Source organism: Periophthalmus magnuspinnatus, chromosome 17, assembly GCF_009829125.3.
Source record: "Periophthalmus magnuspinnatus isolate fPerMag1 chromosome 17, fPerMag1.2.pri, whole genome shotgun sequence".
Classification (NCBI taxonomy): domain Eukaryota; kingdom Metazoa; phylum Chordata; class Actinopteri; order Gobiiformes; family Gobiidae; genus Periophthalmus; species Periophthalmus magnuspinnatus.
The window spans coordinates 23,374,150-23,390,562 of record NC_047142.1 but is presented as its reverse complement, the minus strand read 5'-3'; the positions used below and the strand labels follow the sequence as shown (position 1 = coordinate 23,390,562).

Sequence of the window (16,413 nt, the reverse complement as noted above, 5' to 3'; positions counted from 1 at the left end):
GGGTGACAGATGAAGAGGTAGAATATCACAGAGGTTTTGGGGGGCTATAGACCCAAAGTAGCACAGACACCCTGTTATACCTCCTCCCTATTATCACATGTTGTCATCTCTCACTTTCAAGATCTGGGGATCCAATAGCAAAGCCAGGACCCCCCTCAACCCTCGCTGTCCCATACACACACAGTCACAGTGGGCCAGTGTTCTCCCCTGGGGGCTCAGGAGATGAAAGGAGGGAGCAGATGAAACACATGAAAATTACCTGCTCCCCATCCACTCTGGAGCTTAGAGTTTCTCTAAGGCAAAGTCTAACTGTCAGTTGATAACTCTCCGATAACAAGAAGATGAAATACAAAATATTCAGAATCAGGCTAGCTCAGGCTAGATCCACAGTCAAACAATACCAATCACACACTGCCACCTTGTGGCTTTTTGGGCCATTAGCAATACACAACATAATGCAATAAACATTGTACCGTGAGCAGACTAAAGTTAATCTTTGGCAACATCTAGTGGCCGCAAAGCGTAACATTTTAGATAATTAAATTGCAACAAGGAAAGAAATGAGCCTTTATATTTTGTAGATTAACCCAAATATCTCTTATTAAATTATAATTGGATGTGTGGATTTTAAGTTGCAGCCCCATGCCTGTGTCCATCTCTCACTGATTCCTAAAGGGAAAGGGGTTTCTATTTGATTTCAACATCACTTCTGAACTATTTACAATGTCAGTACTATTTAGGAGACTCCCCTCTCTCTCAGTGCTGTTATTAGTGTCACTTACAATCACCAACAGGACATCAGGAACATTAGGGAGTTTGGGTGGAGGTAGTCCTGAACGCCTCAAATGACTGTAGGCCTCAAGGATGTTCTTCTGTCAAATGGTTCAGTTCCCTGTCTCTTTCTGTAGACGTCACTCTGGATTGATCCTGTGCCTAGAGGTCAAAACAAAGAATAACAAGTTTTGGACAGAACGTTATTGTGCATCAAATCTGTTGTTTTGGTTATTGTCACGTCAGTCTGGCTTGAATAAATGGATATTAAAGCTAATCTACAGTGATTTATTCTTTTAAATATTTTCTTTTTTCTCCAATATATTGGTAGTGCCAGTGTGTTAGTGCACTACTAGCAGTACAGTTGTTTTTGTTTTTTGTTAGTTTTTTACAATGTACTAATAGACCTACAGTTCTATTATACTGTCATATCAGTTCCTGTTCTAGGTATATTAACATGATTTGTGATAACCAGATAGGGTACATAATCTACTTTTTTCAGAACAAATTCACATTTTGGACTTGGTTTAGTAATAATTTATGTGTGATTTAGTCTATTAATAATAGCAGCATCAAATAAAATGTGTTCTCCTTTTCTAAATTAGGAACAGGATTTGTGCTCAGGTAAGGGGCTAGTAGAGGTACAGCATTATTATACAGTAACAGTACACTTATAACTAGCAAATTACTTCTCTGATTTCTCCATTCAGACTCCATTCAGACCAAGTGCAGATCCCCTGCTGGGTCTACCTCTGCTTTATTGACATCTGACAGCACTTACAGGAGCGCTTACTGGGCAGGGCACAGTCTAACAAGCGTTCGCCTCTGTGTTACTGCTTTTATTTAATGCTTGGACACACATCTGAGCGGAGAACAGTGGTAGGAGAGATTGTACTGCTGTAATTCCAGCTAATTAATGTAACAGGCAGTAGCTAAATGAGCTCTGATGTTTGGCAGCGCTGGTTTCTATAACACAGTTTAACAGGAGTATACAGGGAACACACAGAGAAGTACGCACCCGGGAGCATGCTGACACATCTGGTGAACTGCTGATGGCTGCATGACGCTTGGATTATATGGAGTTTTATTAAGAGTTTAATGAACGCGAGCACCCACCACTAGATGTCACTGTTGTCCTCCGGAACAGTCTTCTACATGAACACCCTGAAACCCTGACCAACCACTCTAGAAATAGGTTTCTCCTTTATATTAACCTCATTTGGTTTTTACCTCTAGTCTATTTAAATGCCATATTTCACTCAAATACAATACTGCAAAAAGTATCTCCAAAATAATGTAATATGACATTTTTAACAAGTAACTGCCCAAACAACAAAGCAACTTCCCTGACACTGATGGTCTGACACCTGCTTGCCTACATGCACGGCCCAGAATGCTCCACGGTTGCATGTGTTTCAAGGTAATTTTGAGCAATAAAACAAGAAAAAGATTTTTAATTCCATACTGCGAAACATTGCAGACAATAAAATAAAATCTCTATGGAAGCAGGTGGCGGACTCCCATCTGAAAAGACAAAAAAGACGGCTCTTTAAAACAGTTTGAATGAGCAGTTACTTCATCTTTTCAAAAATATCGACTGCAGACATTTTATAAACACGTTCACCTGCAGCTCACCAGTCACTAAAATGTATGACAACCAACAGTAATCATTAAATGGTTAAACTACAACAGAATTACGCATATTCAATCATTAGAATTCAAGTAATTTGTCTTACAGCATTGGTAGGATCAATCCAGCCATAACCTTTGACCTTTTTGGCGCCGTGACCTGCCGTCATTAACGCACTAGCGCCACCCAGTGCTGAATGTGATAGCGGGAGTGGAAAAGATTATTTGGAGACTGAAACCATTAAATAAAAGCTAAAAATATTATATAACAGAAAGACCAATATTTTTATTTAAAATTTTAATTCAGCCACCTTTGTAATGATTATGTGAGGAGACGGCTGTTTTATAGCGTAACTAGTGTAACAAAGTGCAAAAGCAAAGGTATAATCCTGTAATGTTAATAGATGTCAAATTATTTTCAGACATTTACAAAGCAACTGACAGTGTGATTTGTCATGTTGGGGTCGAGGGTCAAGGTTCAACTTGAAGCATGTTTGTGAATGTATGCACTAGAAAGATGAACCCAAATACCTGCTTGACTTGTACCACTCCAATAATCAGGAATACAAATAAAATTATATATTTTTTCCCCTTTTTTTGCAGTGTAGATTCATGTATACTGTAAAGAGACCACTCACGGTATTTGAGAAGTTTTATTTTTGTCTTTTTTCAGCATTTTTTACAACAATACAGACATCACAGAATACAATTTACAAACACAAGCACACCACCACCTGGGCTGCTGCTGCCACTGTAGACTTCTGGGGGGGTTGCCATTACATCCATTTTATAGCTAGAAAGAAGCTGCCTTTCCAGATTGAACATTTGAGATTTTTGCAGCAATGCGGTATTAGAAGAATTATGGAAAATCCTTGGGAGACATTTAAGGGCAAAGCAAAAGAGTGTAGACTATGGTTTAGAGTGCATTCTTCCAAATAAGCAAGAAATAGTGGCATGACATAACAAAGCAGGTCCATTATTTTCTTATTTTGGGCGACAGTTATTGTTACAAATCTTCTGACATCATCTGACCAAGAGGCAGAAAAAGTACACCGCGTTTCCCATCGATTACTGAAATCTTTTAAATTTCTGTACATTGAAATAAAACTTGACAAATAATCTTTTTAAAAAATACAGAAGGCTTTATTCTAGCCATTTTTTCCCAAATATTATTCCCAAACCCATTCACCTACAGGTAAAAACAGGGCCTAAAGATTATAAGTCTGATGATGGTACAGTAACTTGTGGTACTTTCTTTATTAACAAGTGTGTATGCTTGAACTCTATGTCATTTACACCCAACATTGTAAACATACATAGAACTATAATACATGTGCTTGCATTTCAGAGGGGCGACATTTTGGTTTTTACTTCACTAGAACACCACAAAATGAGAGGGAAAGAAAAGATTTGAAGGAGGTACAAGGGGAGATAGAAGATGAACATCAAAACTCCTTTTTGAGGTGACGTTTTTCTCAGTTCACTTTAGATTGAGTAGCATTTTTTAAATTTCAGTTCTTATTTGTTAAACAGAAAGGCATTCCAGCACCAGTCAAATGTTGATAGTCTTTAGGTCCTGGTGTGGTATCACTTATAAAAATGCACAAAATCCAACCCTCTCTGGATGGACACAGCCTGGTGGCATTGCAAGTCTTTTTCTTGAGTTTTTCACTATTTAACCACCTGCTGAAAGAGCTTCCATATTAATGTCTACTAGTCTCTGCGCTCTTGTCTTGGGGGGTGGGGTGGGGGCTTTCGATACCAGTGCAGGCCGTGAGAAAAGACAAACAAATGAAGAGCATCAGGAAGTGGCGATGATATCCAAGATGGTGGGTGGAAAGTGAAGAAGGAGGGAGGGGCAGGAGGCGGGGTGTGCTTTTTACAAATAGACACGCCTTAGATCTCCAGGTGAGGTGATGGTGTTGCACTGCGGACAAAGCTTCTTATTACCCTGCAAAGAAACAAGATGGTTTGAGTATTAAATCATTGAAGATCTCATTATTTTACTCCTATCAGTAATCTGGCTCATCCTTTTTAGCGCTTTGATCGTGGCCCATCTGCAGTTAACCATCAGGCGATAATAAGTAACAAAAGGCTAATTTTGTCTGATCTGGGTGGTCTCTGATGCTGCCCTAACCACATCCAGGGTTGGGAGTATATTCCTGGAAACACGCATTAATACCTCCACCTAGGACTCTAACCATTTCCTGTGATGTTGGGTGGTTATTCAGTTGCAAAATTACGGATTAGGCAAGCTATCCATTCAGTCTTCAGAAGATGATAAGCTAACAATGGACAAAGCTATAAATAGTTAGAAGGTTAAATTATTTTCCCCATTTCCCTAAAATTGTGATATGGGACCAGTATCTTGTTAGAGGACAGCATTTTTTAAAGTTTTGTTTATGTAATATTGTTTCTGCACAGTAGTTTTAAGGGCATATATTATGCTATTTTCTGATCTCCGGTGGAACAGAGCATTTTGAGTTCTGGAGATGTAGACAGACTAATAATAAATGGTTACTCAAACGTGTAAATGAAACAAAACACAACTCTGAGTATATTTTCCATGAGGTAACAACATTGTAACATGGCTTAAAGCTCACAAGAGTCAGTTTTGTGCAATACAGGACCTTTAATTCCCTATAGAAACCTGACAATCACATGACATAGCTGAGTGGAATTTGTAGAATTTCTCCAGTTAACTGCAACATGAGTAGAATGTCCGTAAATCCACTTTCGTTGTATGTAGAGCTACAGAGTGTGATATTTAGCACCAAGGAGGAAAATTTAGGTCACTTCAGAGATCAGAACATCATCTGAGTACGTCTTGACTTCAAATATTTAAAGGTAAATTTTCTAGTAAACCCACTAAATCAGTTAGCAGAATCATTCTGCCATGTGTTGTACCAGTTTGTTAAAAAAAGAACTTTAAGTGTGTGAAGATATAAAATGAAAGAGGGATAGCAATGACTGATTGTGTACAAATGTGCATTGCATAACCAGAAACTATTTACACATGCACAAACAGAAGCCCATTACTATATTCTTATTAACAGGCCCTTTCATTTCCCCTAAAAGTTGAGATCAAGTCTTGTACATTTGTTTACCCACACATCTTTCTACTGTTGTTTAGCGCAGTTGCTGAGCACGGGTGCTGAGCGCGTGTGGGTGTGTGCCCGTCACGCTGTGCTCCAGATGCAACGCTTGTTAAAGAGGCGAGGGGCAGGGCTCATGTTAACTAGATTGCCTGGCATTTACTTTGATCAGCCTGGCCCACTGTTTTAATAGCCGTCTCCGGGCTATGAGTTTAATGCACCATACATTAAACCTGTAAGTGAAATATGCAGGTACACAGCACACTCAAACTGTTCTAATAATATATTCACGCTGAGCTAATAGCAAGGTAATAGGGATTTTGTTGTGTTTGTTTAACTTTGTGGCAACAAAAAAAACTTGCAACAGTGGAAATAAGACGTAACAAAATAAGGTGACCAACAATAAAGGAAAAACACCCACAGTCAAAGCTACTGTAATTAGGCTACCGTTTATCCTCCCAGCAGCAACGCAGCACTATTTCTTCAGTGCTCCATTAACTGCTTTAGCACCAGCTAATTACACACTACTGAATATATTAGGCTAACTAATAACCAACAATACCACTGTACATGTGTGTATGAACCCTGGGGCGCGCAGTGCTCATTGGAGGCTACACTGGCCACTTTAATCCAGCGTTTTAACAAGCCTTTTGGGTGCTATTTCAACCGAGCCTATTGAGAAGAGGAAATGTGTGCATTAGGCTGTGTGTGTGAGAGGAGAACAGGTCATCTGAGGAATATTCCATTTTAGTTTGTCCCAGTGGGCACAACTGCTCATGGACATGAAATGAGATTGCAATAACTGCACGTGGTGACCAAGAGCCCCTGCAGCAGAGTACTGTGGATGTGTGCTGGTGTGTATTTGTATGTGAGTAGTATGTGTGTAGTAGGTTGATGCGCACCAGAGTCCTGAGCCAACACTCTTCACAGTGGACATGCCAGCACTGGATGGAGGTGAGCGGCATCGTGTAGGAGTCCTGAAAATACAACAGTGAACAGTTATTGTAAATCTTTATTTATTATGACACATGCGAAAACAAATAAGCCGGCGGCACAGCACAGCCCGATTAACCACAAGAACCAAGCCACGCACTGACCACACAGCCAGAACCACGGTGTACAGCCGCATCGAACAAGCAACCTGTGAGGCACGCACAAGCAGACATCTGGCAGGCAGCAGGCAGGTGGGAGACAGAGAGGGGAGGAGGAGAGCGATGACTGGACCCATACGGATGGGTACACTTTTCTTTTCCTCTCAGAAAAGAAGCAGGCATGAGGTGAGGGGGAGAAGGGTGGAGGAGGGAGGAGTGCCTTACCCTCCTTAAAGGCTGTGGGAGGAGCCTCTTTATGCCGCTGCTGTAGCCACCAATCACAAGGCCTCTGTACAGGCAGTACAGGCCGAGGGGAAGGGACTTAGGCGGCCTCTCTCCAACCTCATTGGTCAGTGGCCGGGGGCCTGGCCACGCCCCTACGCTCTTGATCTCCACACCTGACTGGACAGCAGGCTTCCTCTGCTGCAGGAGGGGTGAGGGTGGGAGAGGAGAGCGGACTAAAGGTGGCATCTAATCATAACGGCTCGCTCAAGTCATTTTACATTCAGCACTGAGCAGCACAAGACGTGTAAAACAGAAACACGCAGACAAACAAAGCCTCTAGACAACACAGCCAACAGGAAATGAAACAACACATGAAATGATTGAACTGACTTTACTTTATGTACAATTTGGGTGAGGTAAGTAGTAAAAAAAAACAAAACAAAAAAAAAAAAACTTCAGAAGTAGTAATATCTTCCACCATTATCCACTGTAAAATCAGCACTTCTCTCTCTTCAGATGACCAGAGAAACACAAGCTACTAAAACAAGGCCCCGGGAAAAAGCATGACAAGCCTGAAGTAACTTGGAACATATAAAATAATCTCGTCTAACTTTACGGTTAGACTGTTCAGAAAGATTATTTTAAATTTACTTCCCTCGTTAACTAAAACCCTCGTTCTGGGACAACACTAATGGCTTTTGGAGGGGCCGTGCTGACAGGTTGGTGGACACTGATTTGGTGCTTGTGAGAGGGACAGAGACAGATGAGGCGCAAGGAGCCCAGTGAGCACGGGGCAGTGAGTGATCGATCGCGGTGCCTTGCCCTCAGTGTCACCTCGGGCGCCTGCCGACCTTTAGGAAGTGCAGCCGTCGGTAATTACCCATTTAACTGATGCGCACACACAAGTCCAAGATGCCGACGCTGCACTGTCTATAGGCTTCAAGTGTGACAGGACAGGCGTGTGACATAAAAAAGACCACACAAACACAGATGAGGTAGAGGGGTGCTGGGGCTGGGGGGCTGAATTGTAAGCATCCGAAGTGCATGAATATTGACCATGTCCCTCACGCTGCCTGCTGTTGTCAAGGTTAAACATGTGGCTCAAGTTATTGATTTGTGTGCCCAATCAATCATCAATACAAGCAGAGAATCACCTAGCAAGCACTGGGCTTTGGTTTAACCTTCACGTGTGCCGGATTGTCATGTGATATTTCGAATGGGCGAGTAAGGTTGGGTTTGTGCATACTTTCACAAATACAGCATTTGAATGGAAGGGGTTTGTGTACAAGAGCCAAGAGGGAAGTCTGAGTGCAAAGCAAGTCATTTTGCAAAGCCATGCAAAAAACATTACATCATGAGAACCATCAACTCAACTCCCAATTCACTCACACTCAAATCAAAGATGACATGAGCAACATGCAGACAGGAAATACACAAAGTATATTTTATCAAGAGTATTCTAAGATTTTTTTTACATGGAAAATATTGACAATGATTCAAAGGTTCTATACACATGCACATTCTCTTGATAAAACATGGTACAATGGTGACATAATCATAGACATTTAGTCTTTGTTTGCTCACCATGCAGATCAAGCACTTGTATCTATCCCCTCTGAGGATCTGCTTTTCCAGCTCTCTGATCCGGGCCTTCAGAGCCTCCATCGTGGTTGCTGTGGACTCCTCCTCCGTTACCCTGCACAACATGACAGAAAGAATAGTCAATGCTGGTATATTTCAAGCCAATTATCAATAACTTAACATAATAACTTTAAATAGAAAGAAGAAGTGACTGCAAACCTTTGCAGTATGTATTTTCTGTTGTAAAATTCGATGTGTTGATCTAGTAATCACTGTCAGATTTTTAAGCCTTGCTCTTAGCCTATCAAGTTCATCTGTTCTCTTCTATTATTGCACCGTCCTGGTTGTATCTCTAAGCAGTCGTTGATTAATGTGAAGCATAATAAGAGAAAATGTCCATTTAACACTGTGCACCAGCATATGAAGCGGCCATAAGTGAATCAATAAAGTCTATAGACAGACCACAGGACTGCTGCTACTGCTCATCATTTGTGCTCACAGAGAGACAGCCACTGGCTCTCTGAGCTGAGTCTGTGTGGTGTGTTTATGGTGATCTGGTCATTTTGCAGCCGGATAGCTCTGTGATCTATGATATTGATCCATAAGTGGAGAGAGGGGAGGGCCGCACCAGTGACTGAGGAAATAGCTTTTACTCAAGTAGAAAAGGGTTTTGTTCTAAAATAGAAGTGCCCAAACTTTTTTTTCTCAAGGGCCACATCTCAAAACATGTTTGAAGAGGAGGGCCACAGACCGGTGATCAATGCAGTGCGGTGCTTTATACATAGCTTTGACAGAGCCGCTATATATTAATAAGGCTTGAAACACATTCATTTTAGGTCTGTATCACAATGCAATGTGATGTTTGAGGATATAGTGGTAGAAATAGTTTAATTTGCTGTTAATAGTACTGTTTATGAGCAATTGGGCCAGGTCAGCAGGAAGCCTGAGGGCCGCATTTGGCCCCCGGGCCATAGTTTGGACACTCCTGTTCTAGAATATGGTAATATCTAATATCAAGATGTTTGTGTGTAAAATTGTAATGATTTATCATCAGTGAGGTAATTATTAATTGGCTATTTTCAACACTAGGAGCCTTTAGAACACACTGCATTAGACAGAGAATACAAGGATTCCATGAGAAAAGTCAGTTTCATCAGTGCCTTTTTGTCTATAAAGGCTAGTTGGGACTCCAACCTCCAGTCCATGCCCAATAAACGTCTTATTAGCACTGAGCTTGTAAAAAGCCATTTAGGCTTGATTAGCCTGCTAGCTTATAAAGCACTGTGCTCTAGTCTGGACAGGACAAGACAGATCTGTCCCTCAAACTGGGCTGTCCCATTTTTAACAAGAACAATAAAACCTGTGCACCACTCCAATGGCACCTTCTTCCTTCTTACCAACACTCTGGCAAAATAAGATGAAAGATTTTTCATTCAAATTGAATTTTCTGGATTCACATTTCAAATATGGAACGCTAACACAGTGTAAAAATATATAAAAATTAAATGTGATAAATTGGGATGGAGTGTGTGAAACGAGATAAATGCTATAGGAAAAACCTTGAGTTCAAGACAGAAACACAATTTACTTTGCTCCTCTTTTAACAACTCTAAACCAGCAGCCAAAAAACAGCATTAATATCCCTCTGGGAAGCAAAGTTACAGCACTTAAAACTGTGCAGTGCTGAAACTTTAAATTTAGGACAGAGGAGTACACTTCTTGTTCCGACTTACAGAAGCAATAAGTTTCACTGAAGGAAGTCCCTATAGTCTGGTAAATATTAGAAAACATTACGAAAAGCGGGAAAAATGTAAATAAATGATGACTGCTCTATGTGATTTGTGAAGTTGCATGTCCGCCTTTTCCCTCAGCACCCATCTCTGTGAAAACAGATCTTCAGTCTTATCCCCATGAATATAAGGGGAATACATGTTATTTTATTTACCATTTAGGAATTAATTTCATCCTTTTAAGTCAGACACACTAGAAAGGTTTATCACATTACTGCAAAGTCACTAACCTATACCATTTCCAACTTATCTTAGCTTATTTTTAATCAGTGTTTGTGTGGAAAACGTAAAAACAACAAATGTATATATAGTGAAACTTGCATTTCCCATGACCACAGCCACCCAGGAGCTGGAGACAGATAGATGGCTCTGGATTCTTGTATTTAGCGCTGTGTGTGGGGCCATTTCTCATTTCATTAGCACAGGCCTGTGTGTACATGGGCAGAAGACCCCTACCATTTGTCTTTATCAGCCATGTGTCTTAATCTACTGTCTTCCTACATTTCTGTTGCTCTGCACTTAATTTTTAAAGAAAATCAGACACTCATTACAAAATATCTTTTTCTATAATTTGGTGCTAAAATATCTATCTTTGAAGAAGGTGAATCTCAAATGTAGGGGGCAGAAAAAGGCAGTAAATCCTTTAAGGAATGATGGTGTGGTGCACCCGGTTAACTGACGCCTTAACTACACTGACACCCCATGATAAAACATTTAAGTCACTATTGATTTCGTGCATCCCACCGCTCTGAGCTGGTCCCAGAAAACAGGGGGGATGGGGCAGTTCAGAAAGTGGCTGAAAAAATCCAGGAGGAGGATTTGAAGAGTTTCAAGAAGAAAGAGGATAAGAGGCATTTGCAACACAACAGTGAAGCAGGGACCAGCCAGAGCGTTAGCCTCGGTGTGTGTGCTATGTGTGGCTGGGTTCAAATCTAGCTTCATCACTTCCAAATTGAGGACAGATTCAATTATTTGCAAAAACCACATGGAAATCTCTTTGCATTGTTCCAGCTGGCGCACCAAATTTGGCAGCAATCGCATTGGCGGCATTGGAGGGCCATTTATCTTGGAGGGAAAGAGCGCTTGTTGTACATGTATTTGTGTGTGCGTGTGTGTATGAGCTCATTTATCTTGCAGGGGAATGAGCAGGGGAACGAGGATGCCCCGGGAGGCGACCAGATCATTACCCATCTGGGATCAGAGGCAGAGATTTCACTAACGCTGCCATGTGCAGAGCCACACACACGCACAATGTATCAATGTAACCAAAGGAGACAAATCTCATTTTCATTTGGGGACAGAGGGGCACACAAGCTCTACAAATGCATGCGTTTATAGTGAGCGGAGAAGAGCAGGGCAGGGGTTTGTTCTAGCCAGCCAGCTGATGGCTTGTTCCAGTGCAATCATTCTCCATTGAGGTGGGCATCTTTAAATGGATGTCTAAATTAAGACATGTTTTGCTCAAGACAACTAAAACCTCAACTTTACTTTTACGTACTAAAGGTATTTTATTGAAATGCATTCATATTTTTTAAAATAACAAAAATAATTCCTTTCTTTTAGATTATCCATGTACTGATTTAATTTCTTTGTGGCCATACCACATTGTCAATGTCCAATCTCATCTCATCTTGAAAGTTAACCAGGATTGGGGCTGGGCTGCTTATTATATCTTAAAACATATAATATTCTAACTAATAAAAATAACTGACTTTAGTGCAATGGAGCCATTTATTCAGGCTGAAGACAACAGGGTTTAAATGAAAAAAGGAAATGAAAATAGCACTTTAAAAGAACAAAGAGAACAAAGAAAAACACTTAAAGAAATAAAGAGATGAGAGGAGAGGCGTGTGACCCTGGCAGAGTCAGGCTGTGCTTGTATGGGGCAAAAGGACGGGAATATGCCAGACATGCAGAAGCAACCAATCAACCAAATCCCCCTTTCTCTTCTCTGTGTCGGCTGCTAGGACTACTCTGTTGCAATGAGCTGACCTCTATTACCTATGCAGCGGGCCGAGTCTCCCCGTGTTAGATTGTTTACTCCAGGTGGAATATGGATGAGGAGATGGAAATGAGGAAATTCCAGAGTGCAGGCCTTTGACACAGACGGAGGACTAATGGATAGGACAAGGTGTAAAGGGGTGTGTCAAACAGGTGAAGGACTTGAATCTGACAACTTTCTGGTGCCACGCATATGGAAATATAACATTGACTTTGTTCTTTATGATCTTAAACATCAAAGATATCCACAGTTTGATTAGATGTGATGGTAAATGCAAAAATACACAAACTACACACTTCTAGACTGCTATGCAGTTGTGTTGTTTTTGTAGACATGTATGAGAAACCTACTTTTCAATTTCGCTGTTTTTACAAGTTCGCGGAACATTTGAAGCAGAGGAGGACGAAGACGGAGTATTGGCGTCAGTCTTGCTGCTTTCCCCATTGCTCGTTGAAGGCATTTCTACACACAAGACAACTCAAGTATTAGTAGGAGTTATCAAAGCTATGCCATAATAAACTGTATGAAACCTTACCGTCACTAGCCCATTTTGAAAACTCTGGAGTTATTCTATTAGAAGGTACCCCACCGCTACAAAGAAAAAACATAAGTCTTACAATATCATCTTATAATACATTTTCCTCATTGAACCAGTGAGGTCTCATACTTGAGTACTGCTCCGCGTAGTGCCTCTCGTTCCCGGGCCTCTCCCTGGTCCTCCCCTGCCCCGGAACAGGGAATGATGTCAGCTTCAGTGTACTGAGCCTTGCCATATTCCAAAGTGTCATCTCCATCTACGTCCAGGTCTGCGTCACTGTCCGCACCACTCTCCTTGATACTGCAAGTGGCAAAACCTGTTCCTGTAGACAGAAGTCATCATATTGTTAGTTTCAAACAGTAATAGAGAAGTGAAATTGTCATTGTATAAGTCAAAGTAAATATAAAGACCGAGGAATTAATGGGAAAGCATAATGTGAGGATTATATTTGAGGAAATCATTGCTATTTTAGTGTGCTTGACTATCTTAAGTTGTCGTATTATTAGTGTTAACATTGAAAAAATCAAACCATGCTCTTAAAGCAATGCGAATAGGTTTGATAGATAGTCTGGCAAACAGCTCCAGAGTTACTATTCAAGACTTCAACTTTCTCACAATTTAGTTCTCCCAATAATGGCTGACAATCTCTCACACAAGCCGAGACAGAATTTAGACTTCTGATTAAGCCCAACGTTTTACCCGTCAATCTCCCCTTGCCCCTCACACACAATATATCTATATGTGCATGCGTTTGATTGGCATTTCTATAAACCCAGTGATGAACGCACAGACAAACCCGGTAGCGCGGCCTGACTTCTCCCTTCAGCTCCACTTATCCGGCTGTGCGCCCCGTCACTTACAGCCGTCTCCTCGGAGTTTGTTTGAAGCCGCCTGTCCCTGTGTCACTTAGGGCCGTGTCTCCCACTCCTTAAAGGTGCGTGTCTGTCTTCTTGTCACTTAAACCACATCTTTCCAACTGCTCCAGACCAGTGTGCATGCGTGTGACACTTAAAGGTGAATGAGTGCGTGTCGGCTGGTGACAGGGCCTGACAGCAGTCTTATTTACACCTACCCCAATTGCTACGGCTCTCCACTGGACTAGAGAAGAGTGGGAGTGGGACCACGGAAGAGCCGGGCAGCGTTGACAGCTATCTGCTTCAACCCCCTGTCCAAGTGTGTGTCTTAAACTTCAACTTCCCTCAATAGTAGGTTTACTATAGTGTCTACACTGAAATGTACTACATTTCAGATCGAATAGGCAAGAAAGTTTTTATTAAATTAAAAAAATATTGATACGCACAGAAGTGTATGTGTTAACATTAGTGTGGAGGATACATTTTGGAGATGGCTTGACCCAGTTGTCTAGACATATAAATAATTATGATAATGTGAAGAAAATTAATATGTTAATTTTTAATTTAAATGTTAATTTTATCTGTTCAATTTAAGTAAGTACAAGTCTGCAAAAATGATTGTGTAATTTGTCTTTGCACTTTGAGTGGTTTGATCTGGACTGGACAGGACAACCAAAATCAACTTTTCCATTCCAGATTTTTAACACATCAGATAGGACAGTTTCTCTTTGTGAGATTTCAAACACCTGTCTCTAGTCCAGCTTCTGACTCTGTATTTCATTTCACTTTCTTTCACACTAGGAGAGAGTATGTGATAAAACACAGCACCTATGCAAAGCTCTTATACAACAGGCCCATGTTTTTAGTGATCGTTTTATATGCTTTTCACAGCAAATATAGAAACTTGCATACTTCAATCTGTTAAGGGGAATTTAGCTTTTAGTGAATTGTTGAATTTTACACTACATCAGTGCAGCTTCACTAACTTTTCACTTATTTTTTAAAAAGGTACACAATGTAAATTTTCTGGCGAGGGATACGCCACTATGGAGATGTTGCCTGTAATGTGTGGCATCATTTTTTTGCATTTATTTAGTTAGATGTGCTTTTATTCCTCAAAAATAAAGGATGTATTCTCCTATACACAGATCTTACCAGTAATTTTTTCTAGTGTGTTACCTGCATGCCTCCATGGAGATAAATATATGTAATGTGATATGTGGACCATTCACCAGAAACATTAATTATGGTTAACTATTATTAGTACTATGTGTTATTATGTGTGATGGTTGAATTACAGTATCTACATGTTCAGTTCTGTATGCGTGTACACCGATTGCTATGAGCTTGTGTGTGTTGCTGTGGTGCCTCTATCTGTCCCTCTAAGCAGTCTTGGCAGGCCAATCTAATCTGGCCAGGAAAAGGTCAGAGCCACTCCAAGTGCCTTTCACTCACATTATGCAGCTCCCTCCTCTACCCTACCTCTTTGCTACCATTATGCGCAGTCTTTAAAATTATTACAACATTATTTTGGTATTTATCTTTTTTAATCCATTCTACCTCCATTTTTGATTATTTGCGTTTATAATTTGCCTATATCTTATGAGCTTTCCCTACACAAAGTGTTATGATAAACAGCAGGGCCTAGGGATCAATACAGACACCTACACACATTTACACAATGACATTTTGGCTCAGTATTTATCAAACATTTCCTGACTTGTGCAAAAGCCATGGCGCTTGAATGCACCTCATCTGCATACTGTTAACATGCTCAATGGCAAAGCGGCAAGTTCAGATCAGAGGCAGAAGGCAACTCTAAACTTACAAGCGCAACTGACAGCTCAGATCAACCAATTGAGTGACCTTGGTGACTTCCTGTTACCATAGTAATTATCAGGTTCGCTTAAAAAAGAAGAGGAAAAGGTCAAAGGTCGCTGCACTATCTTTGTGCCATTTACAGGTCAGATGGAGAACGCGAGATGAGGAGTGGGACATAGACACAAAGGCATGAGACAGCCATGTTTGAAGTGTGTTTACAAAGAGAGAGATTTCTGCTAGACTGAAATCCCCCTGGGACGCCTTCACCTGCAGTAATCCTCATCTTCAACTGCTCTGTCTCCAAGGACAGCTGGATATCAAGTCTATAGATTTGCTCACCAGTCGGCTTATGGCTTTTGACAACCCAACTGAAGATTTAATTCTTGCATTTTTGTATAGTTTGATTTCCTACAACTTTATTAATGAAGTTGAAAAAGTGTGCACGAAAAGATCTACGCAAGTGAAAAATAAATCTCATGTTAATATTCTTCTTTTAGTCAAAGAAGACAAGAAGTTGGGCTTAAAGTCTAGTTTCACTTGACAGAGCAGACGTAGAGACAGACAGTCTGCTTGAGAGATAAAGCAGTCTGTGTCTGTGTTATTATGTTCTTTGAAGCAGGCTAAGCTGCTGCGAGACACAGGGAAGTGTCCTCAGACAGAGTTGAATCATAAACTGATCTTGTTCGATTTTGCTGCCTTGCCCCTCCCCTCTCCACTGGCCCTTAAGAGGCTTGTTCTCTGCCTTTCTTCTGAGCGCTCTCAAAGGGGGAGACGGATGGTGGCACTTCACAGAGGGATCTCTCCAGCTGAGGAGACCCCCCCATGCTACATCTATCTGTCTCGCTGCCCACCCATCCAAAGCCTTCAGGATTCAAGCGCATCTGTGAGAAACACCAAGAGCTTTCAACACCAAATCCACCTTCAGAGCCCAGATTCATGTGTGCGTGTGTGTGGTGCTGCAGACCGCACGTGTGTGTTTCATGTGGGTCTCTCCAGGCCACCTCCGTTATCTGAGT

The 16,413-nt window shown here is 41.1% G+C and overlaps 1 protein-coding gene across 5 annotated transcripts in view; it reads right to left on the bottom strand.

Moving 5' to 3' along the window:
- Positions 1-3,034: 3,034 nt before the first annotated feature.
- The window catches only part of rnf220a (ring finger protein 220a), a 124,599-nt gene continuing 111,220 nt past the window's right edge, over positions 3,035-16,413 (bottom strand). For 3 of the 5 annotated variants that reach the window (XM_033982307.2, XM_033982306.2, XM_055228340.1), the window contains 6 exons: positions 12,852-13,044; positions 12,720-12,775; positions 12,535-12,646; positions 8,396-8,507; positions 6,398-6,472; positions 3,035-4,351 (listed from right to left, as the gene is read on the bottom strand). In XM_033982307.2, the coding sequence (XP_033838198.1) occupies positions 4,280-4,351; positions 6,398-6,472; positions 8,396-8,507; positions 12,535-12,646; positions 12,720-12,775; positions 12,852-13,044 (620 nt within the window). In that variant the 3' untranslated portion in view covers positions 3,035-4,279. Of the gene's footprint in view, positions 4,352-6,397; positions 6,473-6,811; positions 7,010-8,395; positions 8,508-12,534; positions 12,647-12,719; positions 12,776-12,851; positions 13,045-16,413 lie in introns of all 5 variants that reach the window. The other 2 variants (XM_033982305.2, XM_033982304.2) reach the window with 1 other exon arrangement.